This window comes from Ruditapes philippinarum, unplaced genomic scaffold (assembly GCF_026571515.1).
Source record: "Ruditapes philippinarum isolate M1 unplaced genomic scaffold, ASM2657151v2 ctg8126_1_1_1_1, whole genome shotgun sequence".
Taxonomy (NCBI): domain Eukaryota; kingdom Metazoa; phylum Mollusca; class Bivalvia; order Venerida; family Veneridae; genus Ruditapes; species Ruditapes philippinarum.
The window spans coordinates 50,076-68,267 of NW_026857372.1; the positions used below are offsets into that span (position 1 = coordinate 50,076).

The following is an 18,192-nucleotide window of genomic DNA, read 5'->3' on the forward strand; positions in this document are numbered from 1 at the left end:
GTTATGGAGATACCAGCTTACATACAAAAACTTAACCAAGAATTTCTAAGTCGAAAAAGGGGCATAATTATGTAAAAAAGCAAATCAGAGTTATGGGACTTGTGCCAATCATCTTAGATAATCACAGAGAACAAGTGTGTGAAGTTTCAATCCATTCCCTTCAGTAGTTATGGAGATACCAGCTTACATACAAAAACTTAACCACAGGGACGCCGACGCCGACGCCGACAAATGGGTGACTGCATTAGCTCGATTATTCTACGAATAGTCGAGCTAAAAACACAAATTGAGTTACCAACAGTATAAGAGACTGACCTGAAGTGCATGAATGTACAGGTTGGCCTGAATCGATACAGGTGGCAAAAGCCAGAAGATTAAGAGTTGAATATATTAAAATGGCAAGATGTACAAAATGTGTTATGATCAATAAATGAGCCGCGTCATGACAAAACCAACGTAATGCGTTTGCGACCAGCATGGATCCAGACCAGCCTGCACGTCCACGCAGTCCGATCAGGATCCATGCTGTTCACTATCAGTTTCTCTATTTGTAATAGAGTTTGTAAGCTAACAGCATGGATCCTGATCAGACTGCTCTGATGCGCAGGCTGGTCTGGATCCATACTAGTCGCAAACACATTACATTGGTTTTGTCATGACGCAGCTCAAATATATTCTGTCTTTTTATCAACAAACTGTTTATTATAAAAAATCAAAGAAACAAATACCATAAATGATAATTCATATCAAAATGTCTTGATAAATTAAACAAACATATGATTTATCCATACACCAAGCTTGTACAGAAGTACTATGTATGAGACACTGTCCATCTTCCCAAACAATTTCTATAACACATGTTAAAAATAGAGCATGTCATTTTACATAGTTAAAAGTAGCACAACGTCTTTATACAAGACATAAAATACAACAAACTCGTAATCCACTGATTTTTGTCAGCACCCATGCTCAAAGCAATCGAGTAGTTTGCCCCTCCTACCCAATTTCTATAGATATTTCACACTCCACTTTATCATCTTTCTTTCTTTTCCCATCGTTATTAGAACTTCTACTACCTCCCTTGCTTTCACTACCCTTTCCAGACTTCTCGCCCACAGACTCACTTTCCACATTAGGTTTTAAATCTGTACGTTTACTGTCACTAGTTTTTGAACCACTTGGTCTGAATCTTTCACCACCTTCTTTACTAATACTAATCTGTTCAGATTTAGTATTAAGTGAAGGTTTGTCTTTATTATATTCAGGTTTTGTCTTTTCCTCATTCACTTTGCTAGAATTTACTTTTGACAATGGAGAGTCTGTTGAATGTTTTATAGGAATGCCTAAGTAAGAATGGGTATCAATTTGTTTAGGAGACCCATCTTGTCCCACTGTATAATTTCCTAGTCTCTCCTTGCTGCTTCTTGACCCTGACCTTGACGCTGCAGCCATCTCCTGAATTGTCTGCTTACTCAAGATGGGAGCACTAACCTTGAAGAGAAATTAAATAAAATCATAATTATAACTGAATAAGACAACAAAAAAACCCTGCAAATAGCTTTTATTCCTAAATCAATAGCCATCACAAATAGGGGCCAAAACTGATATTTTCTTATTATCAAATGAAGGTCAATGTCTTATTTTGAATAATTCAATCTAAAATTTTAGTCATAAATTTTGTTTTATACATGTATAAACCAAAATCATCAATTAATAACTAAATTGTAGCAAATTTCATAAAGGGAAAAAAAAACTTTAAGACTTTAAGATTATTTTCAGTTTTTAATCATATGGTCAAGGTCATTCTTAAATTGCTCAACTTGATGGTTTATCTTTAATCATTATTAGTCCAAATTTAAATTAAACCAGTCAACAAATAACACAAATATAAAAAGAGATTTTAGAAATGTTCAATGATTTTAGCCTTACTTGTAAAGGTCATTTAAGGTCAATGCCATACCTTAACTGCTCAACAAGACAATTGTATAATGGTATGTGTTGGTTTGTTAAAAACATTATCAAATCCGTCCAAAAATATTAAAGTTATGACTTATTTTATTACAATTCAATAATTTTACATTGAAGGTCAGTCATTTTAAGGTCAAGGTAAAACATTTGCTTAAAATGACGGTTTTATGGCAAGTCTAGTTTTGTTTTAGTATGATTAAAACCCATCCATTAATAACAAAACTAAGGTCAATTTTAGCAAAATTCAATAACTTGACCTTTAAGGTAAAGATCATTAAAAGGTCATTAGTTTGACCTACTTGAGGGTATTATAAATTGTTAAATGGGTTTTTATGAACATAATATATCCATTACTAACAAAGGTATATTCAATTCCGGCAAAATTTAAGCAATTAACATTGAAGGTCAAGGTCATTAGAAAGACAATCAAATTCCGTATGATATGCCCAAATAGATATCATGTCAATTATTCATGTCAATTTTCATTCAAATTGGTTGAGTTTGTTCAAAAGAAGAAGCCAACAAAGAAGGCCAGACAATCACAGCCTCAAACCATTATACCCTGCTCCCATTCATTGGCTCATTTGATACTTTGATATGTAATATATGTAATACTGTATACCAAGGGTATATTTATACAATAAAATAATATTTTATGAAACTAAAACTGATACTAAAATGCACATAGTAGGAAATGCAAGCTTCACTTTCTTTACTGATAGGATTTAAAAGTCAATACTCAAAAATGCTTAACATGAATAATATTACATAAAAGGCTAACAAACACATATATACCTTGTTAGAACCAGAGTGTCCTGTTTTCTCTGAATTGGTCACATTATCCCTTTGTCTACCTGCAACACAAGGGAGATAAATACTATAATACTTCGATATTAAGCAAATAATAAGTATCCCATATTGACAAAAATGTAAGCAACTTCTCAATTCATATATGAATGAAACAGCTACACTGACATCCGGGTAAGTACAACAGCTCTCCCTATCCTTTGAAAAGTCAAGCTAAATTTGAGTATGTCACTTAACCCTTAACTGGCAGGAACCAAAAGTGATAAGCCTTTGCCACCAATATAGAGCCAGGCCAGCCTGCAGCTCCATGCAGTCTGAACCAGAGCTGCATCAGTACTAAGGGTGTAGTACTTAAGTACCAGTACCAGTACTTGGCAAATTATGCAGTACCATTACCAGTACCAGTACTAGATTTTAGCTTGGTACTGCAGTACCAGTACTTTTTTCGGTGAAGTAATTAAGTAGCAGTACCATTACTTTTATATATTCATCAAAATTTGAATAAATACAGTGTCAAACAAATAATTGCAAATATTATTCAGCAAAGAAATAAAGTCATAATTTACTTTAAAGTTAACATAACATTTTTAGAACTTATAGTTTTAACATACTTTTTACAAACAATATTTACAACATATATTCATGTCATATCTCATTGCTTAGTAACCAGTCAACTGTAATACAATGCAATCATCTTTCATTTAAAACACAACAGTCTTTTGTTGCCTTTCACACCTTCACACCTCTGTTCAATTTATACCAAAGTAAATAACAATTTTTTATGGTGCTAACAATATCACTTGAAATAGGATTATTTAGAATAGAAGCAATTAGTTTGTGATTATTTTGCTCTTTTACTAGTAAATACAAAGTAATAAAAGATTTTAATAAGGATATTTTAGGGTAAATAGTTATTGAGTCTGTTTATCTCAATTTAATTTTTACTTAAAGTCTTTTGTGCTTTTTTATGATGAATACTATGTTAACATTTGAAGGAATATTACAGCAAATTATCTATAGATTTGATAACTTACTTTTTCACAAAAATAAAATAATGTAATTTACAGCTTTATTTTTTGAGAAAAATTGATGCTATTTTTATCAAAACCAAAAGTACTGCCTAGTAATGCAGTAGCAGTACCACTTTTTAAGACAGTAATGCAGTACCAGTACCAGTAGTAGCAAAATTTTGTAAGAGTAATTCAGTATCAGTACCAGTACTTGCAAAATCGCTGCAGTACGTACTGCAGTACCAGTACCAGTAATGCAGCTCTGGTCTGAACAGGCTCCATACTATTGGTAGCTCAATTTTTCTTATTTGATATACAAATCCCTTTAACTTTGAATAGACTGATTCAAAGCTGGACAGATCCATTATAAATATAGCAGGTTAAGATAGGGGCTATTAAGTAGCATACACAACCTTATCCAAAAGTAATGTTATTCATTTTAGAAACCCTTCTATTCCAATATCAAATTTCAAATTTACATGTGGTGAGTCTGCGTTAGAAACTGTTAACCAATACATGTATCTAGGTCTATTGTTGAACGAATATTTGGATTACAATATCACTGCTAAACATGTAGCTCAAAGTGCAAGTCGCGCTCTTGGTCTCCTTATAGCAAAATTTAAAAATTCGGGGGGTTTGCATTTTAATGTTTATACGAAATTGTATTATACATGTGTTGTACCTGTTATAACATATGGAGCTTCTATTTGGGGTACAAAATCTTATAGTTGTATTAAAAGTATTCATAACAGAGCTATAAGTCATTTCCTAGGCAAGGGTAAATACACACCAAATGCAGCTGTTTATGGTGAAATAGGTTGGAATCCAATTATTGTTCAACAATGGAAAGAAATGGGTAACCACTTGGCCCAGACACCTTGTCTTAGAGAAAGTAGAATGTATGAGCAAATTTTCAACTGGGCTTTTAACAGAAAAGGGGGAAAATGTAAAATCTTGGTGCTACATTGTTTGACAACACTTTGTTGTCATTAGGACTTGATGTTTATTAATGTGTTCATTTCCCGTTTAATCGCAAAAGTATGGTTGATAATGTAACTAAACATCGGTTGATGTTCATATCACTAAGTGGATAGCGGATGTTTCAAGGGAAAACAGTAGCAATAGTTCTGGGAGAAATTAACTTCGTACATACTCGTACAGACATTTTAAAAAAGTGTATGCTACAGAGAAATGTTGTTGTTTATTTATTCCTGTTTCTAACAGGTCAGCTTTGGGAAGTTGCGACGTCTTGAAACTGGTCGATATGAACATTTACCAGAACATGAAGGGATATGTCCACGTTGTCTAGATGGTATTGAAAAGGAAATGCATGTAATGATGGGATGTTCTATGTATGACAACATTAGGAAACCATTTTTAGATTATGCCCACTATACTTGTGACTTATTTACTACAATGTCAAAACATGAAAAGTTTATGTACTTATAAGCCCACCAGGACACTCATATGATAAGATTGCTCGCAAAAACCTGCTGTGAGATTCTTAAATATAGAAACAACTTGATATATAGTAAGAATACTAATTAAATTGTAACACACCACTATTGTTTAACTATACAATAGCACAACTCTAACAAGTTTTTAATGGTTTTATTTGTTAATACAAGTACAATTTAAAGACGTTTATAAGCTAACTGGAAATTATTATTTTTAAAGAAGTAATATCTTGTAACTAGGACTAAATACATCATAAGTACAAAATTTTAACTGTTTCATATGGTTTTAAGTAATTAGTATTTTACAAGCTTCATTATACAATATATATAAATTATTTTTTACAGGCACTCGTTTTATCGTTTAACGTTTTTATCCTTTTAGCCACTTTGTACTTGATTTTAGTAGCAAGTAGATTTCTTTTATGTGTGAATGATTGTTTTGTCTCTTATAATTCTTATATAGAATGGCTGTGTACATGTATTATGATATTTTATGTTTGTAATATGTTATATGTACATAGATGAGACACAAATAAACAAATATATATATGTGATGCTGCAAGCAGTTTTAAATAATCTCAAGTTACAAATAATACAAATACAAACTTTTTGATTTGTCCACAGCTGTAGAGGTTCTAGAGGTATGTGATGACCTTGAAGATGACCTTGTAGACTTCTCTGGTGTTGGCTTTCGTGCCGGGTTTGATCTATCTCTCTGCAAACAGTACAATTTATTTACAGATAATTCAGTTTGGCATGCTAGACATATAATTGATTACTACAATTATTCACAGGAAAATAACAAAAATCAGAAAATAATGTAATCTATTTTAGCTCAAATGATTAACTATATTGCCTTACATGACATCAATGGTAACAAACTAGTATGTCACATATGCAAACAATATGTTTCGGCATGCTGACATTACCAAACAGCCCACATGCACATACTCCTTAATTATGGTTGACATTAGTTACCTCTGTTGCTTAGAGACTCCAGGTGCATTTTGAAAACTGTCTGATAAAATAACATATCAATCCCACATAGGGTTATAAAACAAAAAGTTAACTCTTAGGTGGTATGTGTTACTAAAAAACTAGAAATGTGTCCATAGGACACAGATGCCCCCACACGCCACTGTTCTGTCAATCTTATGACTCTAGGTCAAATATTTTTTGGACTACATGTGCCACAAGTTGAAAACTAAAAATCAACAAAGGGCCATAATTCTGTTAAATTTGGTCACAGCAAAAATTCCTTCCTTTACTACCATCTACACATTAAGGTTGTTAATCCCTGGAAGTTTAAGCAAAATCTGCCATCCGGTATAAGAGGAGTTGCGTTCAAAAAATTTCTACTTAGTATATAATGAAAAAATCAACAAAGGGCCATTATTCTGTTAACTTTGGTTGCAGTAAAAATTCCTTTCTTTTCTGCCATCTACACATTAAGGTTGTTCATCCCTGTAAGTTTAAGCAAAATCTGCCATCCGGTTTAAGAGGAGTTGCGTTCACAAGATTTCGGGACGTACATACAGACTGACGGACGGACTGACGGACAAGTGCAACGCTATATGCTCCCACATTGTGGGGGCATAACCAGAGAGTCTGAAGGCAATCATACTCATTTCAATTGATTTGAGGTTTTGCGTACCATTCAAGTTATACTCTGATACTACTACTTACATATGTTTTTTTTAAATCTACACCTACTAAAATACTGTTTTAAATTTCAGCTGAAAAGCACTTTGTTCTTACTTTTTCCTTGGTAGAAGTAGAGGAATGTCTATCTCTGTCTCTCACCCTGCTACTGCTACGTCTGCTGCTGCTGTGACTATTGCTTCCAGCAGACTTCTGAAATTGTCAATTTATTGAACACTGAAAAGTCACCATTATATGAATGACAACAATATTCTTGGCATACTGCCAAAAGGTAACATATGACACCTGCTTCTGGCACACACACTGATAAGGCATTCTCAAACTAGTTCAACGTTTATTCCTTCAGTTAAATGTTCACTCTCCCTTCCAATCATCAACAAATCTCTCAGTCTCTAAGACAAGTAAATGAAATAACATTGATATAGATACATTTGCATAGTATGTATATTTTTATATAACCTTCACTACAAACCTTATACCTTACATTATCTACTCCAAAACTAGAATCAATATTAGTTTCTTAACAATGCTCCTACTTGAAATAATTATATTCCATTTCCTAAAACTAATCAATCGTCATTCAATGATTTCAACTTATGTACCCACATTTGTGTGCAACAGGGGCTGTTAGAAGAGATAACAAACTAACATATCTTCACACTGGACAGTAATAAAGAGATGTGTATCTGACGTATATCAAAGGAAAATCTATGGTCATGTTGCTTCATTAGAAAGCAAATGTAAAAATATTGCACAGCATGCATGACAGAAAGCAACCAAACACAACCCATCCCCTCCCTTTGGGAATTCTTAAATTTATTTTGAATATATGAATTTTGTCATATCTATGTAATATCCATGATGATAAAATGTATCAATTTTATGTTTCAAGTTAAATATCCTAAGACCTGCTGAAATCAAAAGTGACAAGCCACTGCAATCAGTGCAGAACCAGGTCGGCCTGGCACATCATACTCTATACTGCTGGTAGCTTGATTTTTGTATTTCAATACTGAAAACCCTTTATCTTTGAATGGACTGTTCCAAATTCAAAGCAGGGCAAATTCAATAATACAAATTCAGCAGGGTAAGTAATGAATAAGATTCCACAAAAATAAAACTTAAAATGAAGGCAAGAATAATAGTGGAATAATTAGTGAAATGTAGGAGCCAGAGTTAATTACATTCTAACTTAATATAGCCTTTACTCCTATATAAAATGATCTTGCTATAACTTACTTTCATACCTACTTATACATTGTCATTTGATCAAGCTTTCAATGCTACTTTAACTTAGCATAAATTCTTTACTTTAAATACTCAAATTGGTTCCTCTTAATGCCACTTAAAGGGAGTACCTATGCTTCACCTAAATTATTTACCTCCTCTTGAAGCTACTTAAAATATCTAATTTTCACTTTAGTTCTTTGTTTCCTCTTAAGGCTACTTAAGGGATATGTAACTATATGCTTTATCTAAATTCTTTACCTCCTCTTGAAGCTACTTAAAGTATCTACGCTTCACCTAAATTCTTTAACTTTTCATAAATCTACTGTCCTATACAAAATGGGTCTAAAACATCAACAAATTTGTTTAAAGCTATCAAATATACATAGAAGTAAAATTTGCAGTTCCAGGAGGTAACGGTTATTATGTTTCACTTGAGGCAAATATAAACACCCGTTATCACACCCGTTAACATGTATCAGGCAGGACAGCCTGATGCAGGTAGAACTAACTATATAAATGTCAGTTTTAAACCGGAATACCAAGATATGTTATTCTTTTTTTTAGTCTCTTTTTATAGATATAATTTTCTCTGGTATATTGTGCATCAATCAATTGAAGGATAAAAAACTTTCCAAGCGCACAACTGTTCTAGCCGCAACCAAAGGATCTACTTGCAACCAGTAAACGTGTGTGTTTATAATTTTAGTCACTATTTACAAAATTAAACATTGCAACCGTTTAAAGTTACAGCATGATAAACATTGCAAATAATTTTCTTAGATGTTTTTTTTTTTGTCGGACAATACATGTATAAATCATTTTATCTTGTCATGACATTATATTTCAAAAACGCCCAAACTACAATGTGTGGGATAGTAGCTTTAAAGTGGATAGCTATGCTTTGTCTAAGTTTCTTAACTATTCATAACTAGCATTTCTATTTAAACTAAATCTTACTTTCATAGCTGCTTCAAACAAGTGTCAATCTTGTCCCTAACTCCCATAATTACTTAAACTGAATATTTTCACTGATAATAGCCTTAAAAGCTACTGATACTCAGCACCAATACATCATGTAATATACTAGTAATACAATGTACTAAAAAATTGAGGGATATGTATTTTTTACAGATTTCCTAACTTTCTGATTTATTTCATATATCTCACACACAGCTTTAATATTCACTGTCTATAAATAATTTGTCACACTATTTACATTTCATTTAATATGCCAATATACAGTTTAAAAATATCATCTGCAGAAGTACTGGAGCTGTCAAAAATATGATACAAACCTTGGAATCGGACTTATCTTTAGAACTTCTTTCACTGTCTTTATTTATTTTTTCTCTTGATCTACGGTTACTTCTTTCAGGACATTTATCGGCCTCATTTTTGGAACTGTCAATACCCTTGGAAGAGGCAGTGCTTTCTGTAGAAATTTTGTCTTTCTGTTGGCTGGGCTTGTCAGTTTGAGTTACTGAAGTTCCACCTGCATCAACTTCATCCACTGTTACAAAATCATCAGGGTTGAAGTCCATATCAAAGTCTTCTTCCTCAGCAGTGTCTATTGCTGGAGCCACCTCATCTTCTTGATGTTCATCTACAGTTATAAAATCACCACCAAGGAAGATTTCCTCTATGTCTTCATCATCATCTTCATCCATTGGAAAGTGTGTGATACCTAATGGTGGGTTATCACCTTCTCTGTCAACCTCAACATTTTCAGGTAATGTCATTTCAGCATTCTCTTTAATTTCGTTAGCTCCATTATCTTTTTCTTTGACAATATCTTTATGTGTATCAGCTATATTGTCTTCTTGATTAGTGTCTTGTGCAGTAGTGGTAATACTCTGCATTTTCTCAGTATTCTTTTCAGGAGGAAGAACTTTATCTAAGTTTGCACTTTGGTCCGTTTTCTCTTTATTAACTTCTGGTTCATTGTAAATTATAACAGTAGCTTCTTCTTCTGTATTGTTATCTTTTGTTTCATCAACAGTCTCAAACTCTTCGTCAAGCATGAACTCAATATCTTCACTGTCATCATAAGGATCAGCCACGCCTGCCTCTTTAGGAACATCTGTCTCGAGTACTGAAGGTTCCATACTTATTTCCAATACACACACACTACTTGATTGTTCACCTTTGATTTCATCAGTTTTCTCTTCTCTTTTAGTTGTGTCCACGTTCTGTACATTCAAATTTTGCTTTTTAGGTGTTTTTATCATGATAGCTTCACTTTTTTCTTTATTCTTATCATCAACATTCATTTTTAATTTTGCTTCATTTTCAAAAATGAAATCTGAAACAGCAGATTGAGTATCATCAATATTAGTAATTTTACTATCTAATACCTTATGTCCACCAAGTTCATCTCTAGTGGGTCTATTAATAGACCCTGTCTTATGTTTTTCATTAGGTTCAGGATTATTATTACTTTCACTTATCTCAACAGATACCTCTGTTATATCTACTTTAGACTGTTGTTCTGGTATATTGCTGTCTTTATTTGTGAGAGGATGCATGCATATTTCAATTTCAGTTGGTGAATTTTCATCTGCATCATCTACAGTGACAAAGTCCTCACCAAGCTGAGACGCAATAAAATCATCAAAATCTGTTGGCATTGTTATGTCATCTGTATTTTCAAGTGCAGCGGATTTTGTCTCTATTTCACCTCCGGCTGGTTTCCAGTTATCAACTATATCTATGCTTACTTCTGTTGTCTGTGACACACAGTTTTCCTTATCCAACATTATCTCATGATGTTCACTACTTGAACTTTCACTCCCTTTTTCATGTTTCTTTTCATTGTTACTTTTTATTTCAATGGTTATGTCACACTCCTTTTCCACTTTGTTCTCTGGTACAGACATTTGTTTTATGCTATATGGCGCTTCATTTGTGTTCTTCACATTTTCACTTCTTTTCATGGCTGAGGGCTCATTAGATGACAAACTTATTTCATTATCATTTTCATTTGATTGTATACTTATGTTTACTATTGGCTTTCCATCCGGTTTAAGAACTTGTTTTATTTTACTTTCAGAATTCTTCTTCTTCACTGGACTAGTCATAACTATTTCAACAACACAATCCTCTGGTGCCGCATCTGATTCTTTTACAATGCCTGTTTCACAGACTGACTTATTGACAATCTGATTAGGAACATCTATCTCAATCTTTGTCTGATTTTCTATATTTACAGTGGAATTTTTTTCAACATTCTCATTTATTTGTCCTTCTCCTAGATTTAGTTCATTTTCCTTTGCTGTAATTACAACAACATTCTTTGTCTGATTTTCTATATTTACAGTTGAATTCTTTTCAACATTCTCATTTATTTGTCCTCCTAGATTTGGTTCATTTTCCTTTGCTGTAATTACAACAACATTCTTTACTTGACTGTCATCGGCATTTGCTTCTTTTTCAGGTGCAACAATTTCATCACTCTTTTCTTCCCTGGGATTAATCTCTTCAACAATATCTTCAATGTCTATAAAATCATCATCTTCTTCCATCTGTTGTTCTATAGACTTGCTTATTAATTCAAGCTCATCTATGCTCAAGCTTTCAACATTCATGACAGTTTCAGATTCATCCAAAGCATCATTTTGGGTGTCTACAATCAACTCTTTATCTTTAGAAACATGTTCATTACTGTCACTATGCTTCTCAATGGCAGATTCTTTATCATTACTTTTATTTTTATCAAAGCTTGCTTTATTAGCAGCAGAATTCTTTTCATTGCCTTTTGGAGTCCTGGATTCTTCTTTACTGCCTGCCTTGGGTGATTTTGTTCTAGACGTTTTTGAATCTGTCCTATCTCTACTTCTTGATCTTCTCCTTTTTCTTGAATGGTCATCATTTTTATCTCTCCTGGTGTCTCTGTCTGCAGATCTCCTCCTTCGGTCTCTAGAATATTTATCATCATGTCTAGTTCTAGTTGAATGTCTTGAGCTTCTTCTATCTCTACTTCTACTTCTGGATCTTCTTCTCTCTTTACTCCTTCCACTTTTCTCATCACGCCTTTTTGTGTCTGACACATGTTTCTTATTGGCATCTTTATTATCATCAACCTTAGGTTTCAAATCACTACTGGCCTCCTTAGTTACAGCAGCTGAGACACTCCTTTCATTATGAGCCACACTATTTTTATCAGATGATTTTGGAATCCTAACCCAAGCTGGCAGTTTCTTCTTATGTTCCTCCATAGTTTTGTTTTCCCCTTGTTTAGTTGACATACTACTTGATGCAAGTTGAGCAGAGTTGTTTGCCTGCTTTGGAGTCTTGGATTTAGGAGATTCTTTAGTTGTCCCAGTATTTCTGTAATTAATTATTCAACATGATTTAATTAAAATGTGCTCAAATGGGATTCATTTTCAGAATGAGTAAAACAGTATTCAGCAAACTAATAAAACAGCAATTGATCAGTTTTGACCAAGTATGATTACAATCATCAGAATATAAATTTTGTTCCAAAATGCTATTTGTAGTTCTTTTCCCTTTATTTTTCTAAATAAAAAGCAGGAATATTTTATGCACTTTCTTTATACTTGTAGTTTAAAGGTCTCATCAATTAAAACCTAGTTTACAAATCAAATCCAACAATTTACTTTGTTTTTGTTTGGTTTTAAGTCATACCAACAATGTAATGGTCATAGGCAACTTTTCAGCTTTACTGGTGGAGTAAAATGACAAGTCCCTTCTTTTTCTGGTGGGGGAAGACATCAGGTGCTTCTCAATGCATTTTTCACTAACAAGCATCTGAGGTCTTCCTCAGCTAGTAAAGCTGGAAAGATTTAACTTTTTAATTTTTTCTTAATGAGACCTTTTTACAAACAGTCATAAAGAAATTGCTTATCAGTATACAAAAAAAATGTGTGAAGCACAAATTATGCAACAACTGAAATATTCATCAGAAATTTTGAGCTAGACTTTAAAAACTAACATAATGTTTTTGTTTTGCCCTATCTTCTTTCAAATATTTCATGCTCTTGATAAAAGTTTGCCTAATTTTCAAAATGTCACCTTCAGCTGCAAAATGCTGATTTATATCTACAAATGACTCATGCAATCTTGGTATATTTAGTACAAAAACAGAGGAGGCACTTAGCATAACAAAGTCAGGACTAATTTTCAGAATATTTTTATTGACCATATGCCCTGACCATATATACTCTACTACTTGGTCAAAAACTGATGATTTGTTTCCAGTTTGCAGTCAGATAACCTTTCAAGGTCCATTTTAGCTATATAACAGTAAAAGCCCTATTTCTTACATTTTACTTACCAGAAGTCGTAACCAAAACCATGTAAATGTAATTTAAATTTGTATAAATTGTGTTAATGTTGTTTCTGTATAAGACAGAACATATCCATAACTTGTTTGCTTGTCTATAAAAAACAAGTCAAAAACATAAAATGATGATCAGTCTGTTGAAGTTTTTATAATCATAGATGTATGCATACAACTGCTCTGTGCCATGTTGATTCACTATACTCGATCACTAAAACCTTGCCCAAATTTGAATCATATCCTTAACTGTAAGATCCTAATAAACCTTCATCAAAGATCTCATTTCTAGGTTTTGTGTGCCATTTCTAAGATGGAATCAGTAGCTTTTGACAACATATAAGAAATCATTGTTTTTTATCTCATATAAATACAATAGATTTGAAACAATGCAATATGTGGTCTCCAGCACTGATCTTTACAAATAACATTGAGACTATTTTATAACATGTTAATAACTTTTTGATTCCCAGCACCATTTCAAAATAGTGTTAGTAAATTGTAATCACTTAACTGCTTATACAAGACAATGTTAGTTTAAATGGACAGATTATGGCTTAGATATAACTGAACATGTAATTCTTGAAAAATAAGCTTTGTTGTGTTACTTTATGACAAAGCACAGAAAATTATAAAGATTTTAAAAGCTAAATTCAAGGATAGAAATTATGATGAATAAAAAGCCATAAGAGCATTAAATGAACAATTTATGAGTTATGTACTTCAGCAGTTATATTGTATGTGTGTATACATACATTGTAGATGTGGGAAATTAGATAACAACTAAAATGGAAATGTTGTAATGCACAAGTCATTTGTATCCCTTGTCCCTCCTCTTTCTCTTTCCTAGGGCATTGCAGGACTTTGATTTATAGAAAAACAAATCATTTGTACCAGCCCTGTGAGGAACATAATCTGCTCCACCCTTTCCCTATCCCTTTCCCTATATTATGGGATAGTAAGGACTTTATCCTTAAAACTAATGGACTCCTACTAGGCAGGAATAATGGTAAAACCTCTGCCAAATGCCCATTAATGAAATGCATTATATATTAGTAATTAAAAATCAACACAAAAAAACATGCAATATTTTAAAACAAATTTACAAAAAAAAAATCGATAAACTCGACAGAACATTTTATCATTTGCAATCTAAGTGCACATTGATTTAATTAAATAACTAAAAATCAGAGAGCATGTTTGTGAAAGATCGACTTTAGTTGTGCAGAATGATAGTGGATGTTGTTTTTTTTTTTCCAAAAAATTTAAAATACTTACATTTGAGCTGTTGGATTGAAACCAGTCTTCAACTGTACATCAGTGCCTATAATTATGATTCATCACATTAAACCAATGACATTGATCAAATAGACATAATACTTTTTGACTTTTTGTGAAATTTACATAATTAATCTGAGAACATTAGAGTAAATAATTTCACAGCAGACTTTGATATATTACCATTACTTTATTGGTTACATGTATATTTAACATCACATCTCTGCTGCAATTTTAAACAGACATTTTAACAGTGAAGACCCCTTGGCGAAAAGAGCAAAAAACATAGACAACTCTTAATCACAACAAATATTTCAATTATTATATATTTTTGACTATTTCTTTTAAAGTATATAGGGTAAAACAAAACATACCTTGTGAAGTTTTCTCTTCTGCCAGCATTTTAAGTTCTTTCTCTGAGGGAGGTAACTCTAACATGACACTTATGCTGAATTGTTTCCCTTCCTTCTTAACAACACCCTGTGCCAGAGTCTCCACTTTGGACATCAAACTTTCCATGGTGTCAAACTGTTTTTGTTTCAGCATGTCATGTAAGACAGGGTGATTTTTCTCCTGTAAATCAAATATAACATACATGTAGATCAAGTAAAATGAATGGACACATAAGTAGAACCACCAATCTTCTGAAAGCTAGCTGAAAAGCTAGTGGACATGATATTGAATAAGAAGTTTTTCTCAACTATGCCTTCATTGATCAATACTAAAACCTTGTATGGAAAATTTATTGCCGATGTGAGATAAAGTAGAACATCGGTTAGTCGAAGTTGAAGGGACTAGAGTAAAAACTTTGCCATCAAAGCTTAAACCCCATGAACATCCTTTTTCATAAAAAAATTTCGGGCCGTTCTTTTTAAAAGAACTTACAAATGGGAATATATAAGGGGGAAAATCGGGGACTCCTTTTGAGAAAATCGGTAATAAAGTTCGACTCAAAGAATTTTAACTATAATAAAAAAGAACTACCAATAAAAAACCGTTTTTAAGAATACAAGGAGGTTTTATACCCTTTCATTAATTCGCCTACACATCTCACACTTTAAAAACATGGCTTGCCTAAATTCTTCTGCTGAAACCTGTCATATTTGTAACCCTAAATTATTGAAAATACAAATAGTCTGATGGTTCTTTAAAAAATAACATAATGTAATATTTTTGATGATTAAAAAAAAGGAAAATTCTAGTATTTAGTAAAGGGAATTTAAAGTTTAAAGGGATCATAATTCCCAAATATGCTAAATTCCATGATAAATTGTTAAATGTTATCCAACTTAGTGATGACTGATAACATATTTTGGAAATAATAACTTTCATGAAACGAAAGTACATTTTCATAGTTTGATATCAATGGTGCCGTTCTGCAATATACGAGGGTTGTCCCAAAATGTCAAAGACTACATTATTTTTTCTTGAACCCAACAGGACTGCTCTGTAAAATTTACCAGATATCTTCATTGGTCATTTGTGAATTTAGATGTACATGTAAGTCAGAAATCATGATGGCTTTTACAAATGAAATGTACTTACCAATGAGTGGATAGTTACTAAAGGTTGAGGTATAATTCATCATAAATTTGGACTTCCTAGCACAATTTACAATTCCACCAAGCTCCATCCTTTTCTTAAGTCTCTCTAAATGAATAATAATAATGAAATTTACAACATGTTTTCCATCAAACAGTAAAATTATTCAAACAAAATTTCACAGTAGCCATAGTTAGAATTTTTTGAATGTGGACAAAAGAATATATTATAAATGAAAGAGAATTCACATGGAATATACTCCTTCATAAGTAAATTGTATAGTATATGGGGGAAGCACAGAAATATTTGCACACATTATGTTAAACTAGAACTCCGCGAGTCGGATGTGTCGCCTTGTGAACAATGTAGTTTAGGAGAAATGGCCAGGACAAAAATGAAATATGAAAAACAACAAAGGGCAATAACTAAAAAAATAATAAGTGCAGAGCAGCATATCTGTGCACTGAATTTCTTATCAATAAGATCTATCATTCTATGATGTTTCAAGTCCATAGCTTTCATACTTGCGGAGAAATGACCAGGACAAAAATAAAGTAAGAAAATCAACAAAGGGCAATAACTCAAAAAATAAGAAATGCAGAGTATCAGTTCTTATGCACTGCACTTTTTCTTAATGAGATCTATATTTATGAGATTTATACTTTCGGAGAAATGGCCTGGACAAAAATTAAGTATGAAAATCAACAAAAGGCCATAACTCAAAAATAAAGAAATGCAGAGTACCGATTCTTGTGCACTGCACTTCTTCTTAATGAGATCTATCATCCTATGAAGTTTCAAGTCCATAGCTTTTATACTTAAGGAGAAATGGCCCGGACAAAATTAAAGTATGAAAATAAACAAAGGGCAATAACTCAAAAAACAAGAAATGCAGAGTACCTGTTCTTGTGCACTGCACTTCTTCTTAATGAGACCTATCATCCTATGAAGTTTCAAGTCCATGGCTTTTATACATTAGGAGAAATGGCCCGGACAAAAATAAAGTATGAAAATTAACAAAGGGCAATAACTCAAAAATTAGGAAGTGCAGAGTACCGGTTCTTATGCACTGCACTTCTTCTTAATGAGATCTATCATCCTATGAAGTTTCAAGTCCATAGCTTTTTAAGTTGAAGAGATATGGCCCGGACAAAATTAAAGTATGAAAATTAACAAAGGGCAATAACTCAAAAAATAAGAACTGCAGAGTACCGGTCCTTGTGCACTGCACTTCGGGTTATTGAAAGAAGCATGCATACCAAGTTTGAAGTCAATCAGACTTATAGTGACTGAGTTATGCTCCGGACAAGCTTTAGGGGACGCCGACTACGACGCCGACAACGACAACGACGCCGCCGACAAAAGTAACCCCAGGGCCTATATGTCACCTTTTCAAGGCGACACAACAAGGCGACACAAAAAGTAACAACATCCAATTATACAGAGCAACATGGACATTGTGACATCATAAAGGAGCACAGTACTTTACATGAAACAAGGGTGCCATAGTCACAAAATACGCCCGTTTACGAAAAAGCTTTAGATGGAGATGGGGGCATTATGGATAAGTGTTATCTAGCAAGCAAGTTTTTATTCTTGGCACTGTGTTGTTAAATGAACCTTAAAACAAATCAATAGGGAAGATATGCACAGAATGTGTGACCTTGACCTTGGTCGCAGGGACCTGAATTTTATGCACGGCACTCAGCCTCACAATGATGAACATTTGTGCCAAATTATATTGAAATCCCTCTATGCATGTAGAAGTTTTGCTCCAGACAAATGTTTTTCTATGAGCTCTAACTGTGACCTTCACCTTTGACCTAGAGACTTGGTTTATGTGCAGGGCACTACGTCTCATGGTGGTGAACAATTCTATAAAAGTAACATTAAAATTCCTCCATGCATGTAGGAAAATATGCTCCGGACAACATCTGGATAT

The 18,192-nt window shown here is 33.0% G+C and overlaps 1 protein-coding gene across 1 annotated transcript; it reads right to left on the reverse strand.

Moving 5' to 3' along the window:
- Positions 1 to 276: 276 nt before the first annotated feature.
- LOC132749535 (uncharacterized protein DDB_G0283697-like) lies at positions 277 to 15,276 on the reverse strand. Its single transcript, XM_060739343.1, has 7 exons — positions 15,083 to 15,276; positions 14,709 to 14,754; positions 9,430 to 12,460; positions 7,001 to 7,096; positions 5,849 to 5,957; positions 2,764 to 2,822; positions 277 to 1,491 (listed from the first exon to the last, which is right to left on the reverse strand). Exons 1-7 carry the CDS (start codon positions 15,252 to 15,254, stop codon positions 997 to 999), a joined length of 4,008 nt encoding a protein of 1,335 aa, XP_060595326.1. The 5' UTR covers positions 15,255 to 15,276; the 3' UTR covers positions 277 to 996.
- Between the last annotated feature and the right edge of the window lie 2,916 nt (positions 15,277 to 18,192).

Coding starts and splice junctions, on each gene's coding strand:
- LOC132749535 (XM_060739343.1), bottom strand. CDS start 15,254: ATGCTGAAACAAAAACAGTTTGACACCATGGAAAGTTTGATGTCCAAA. Junction 5,958..7,000: donor CTACTTCTACCAAGGAAAAA/GTAAGAACAAAG, acceptor TACTGTTTGCAG/AGAGATAGATCAAACCCGGC. Junction 1,492..2,763: donor GACACTCTGGTTCTAACAAG/GTATATATGTGT, acceptor TTTCTCTTCAAG/GTTAGTGCTCCCATCTTGAG.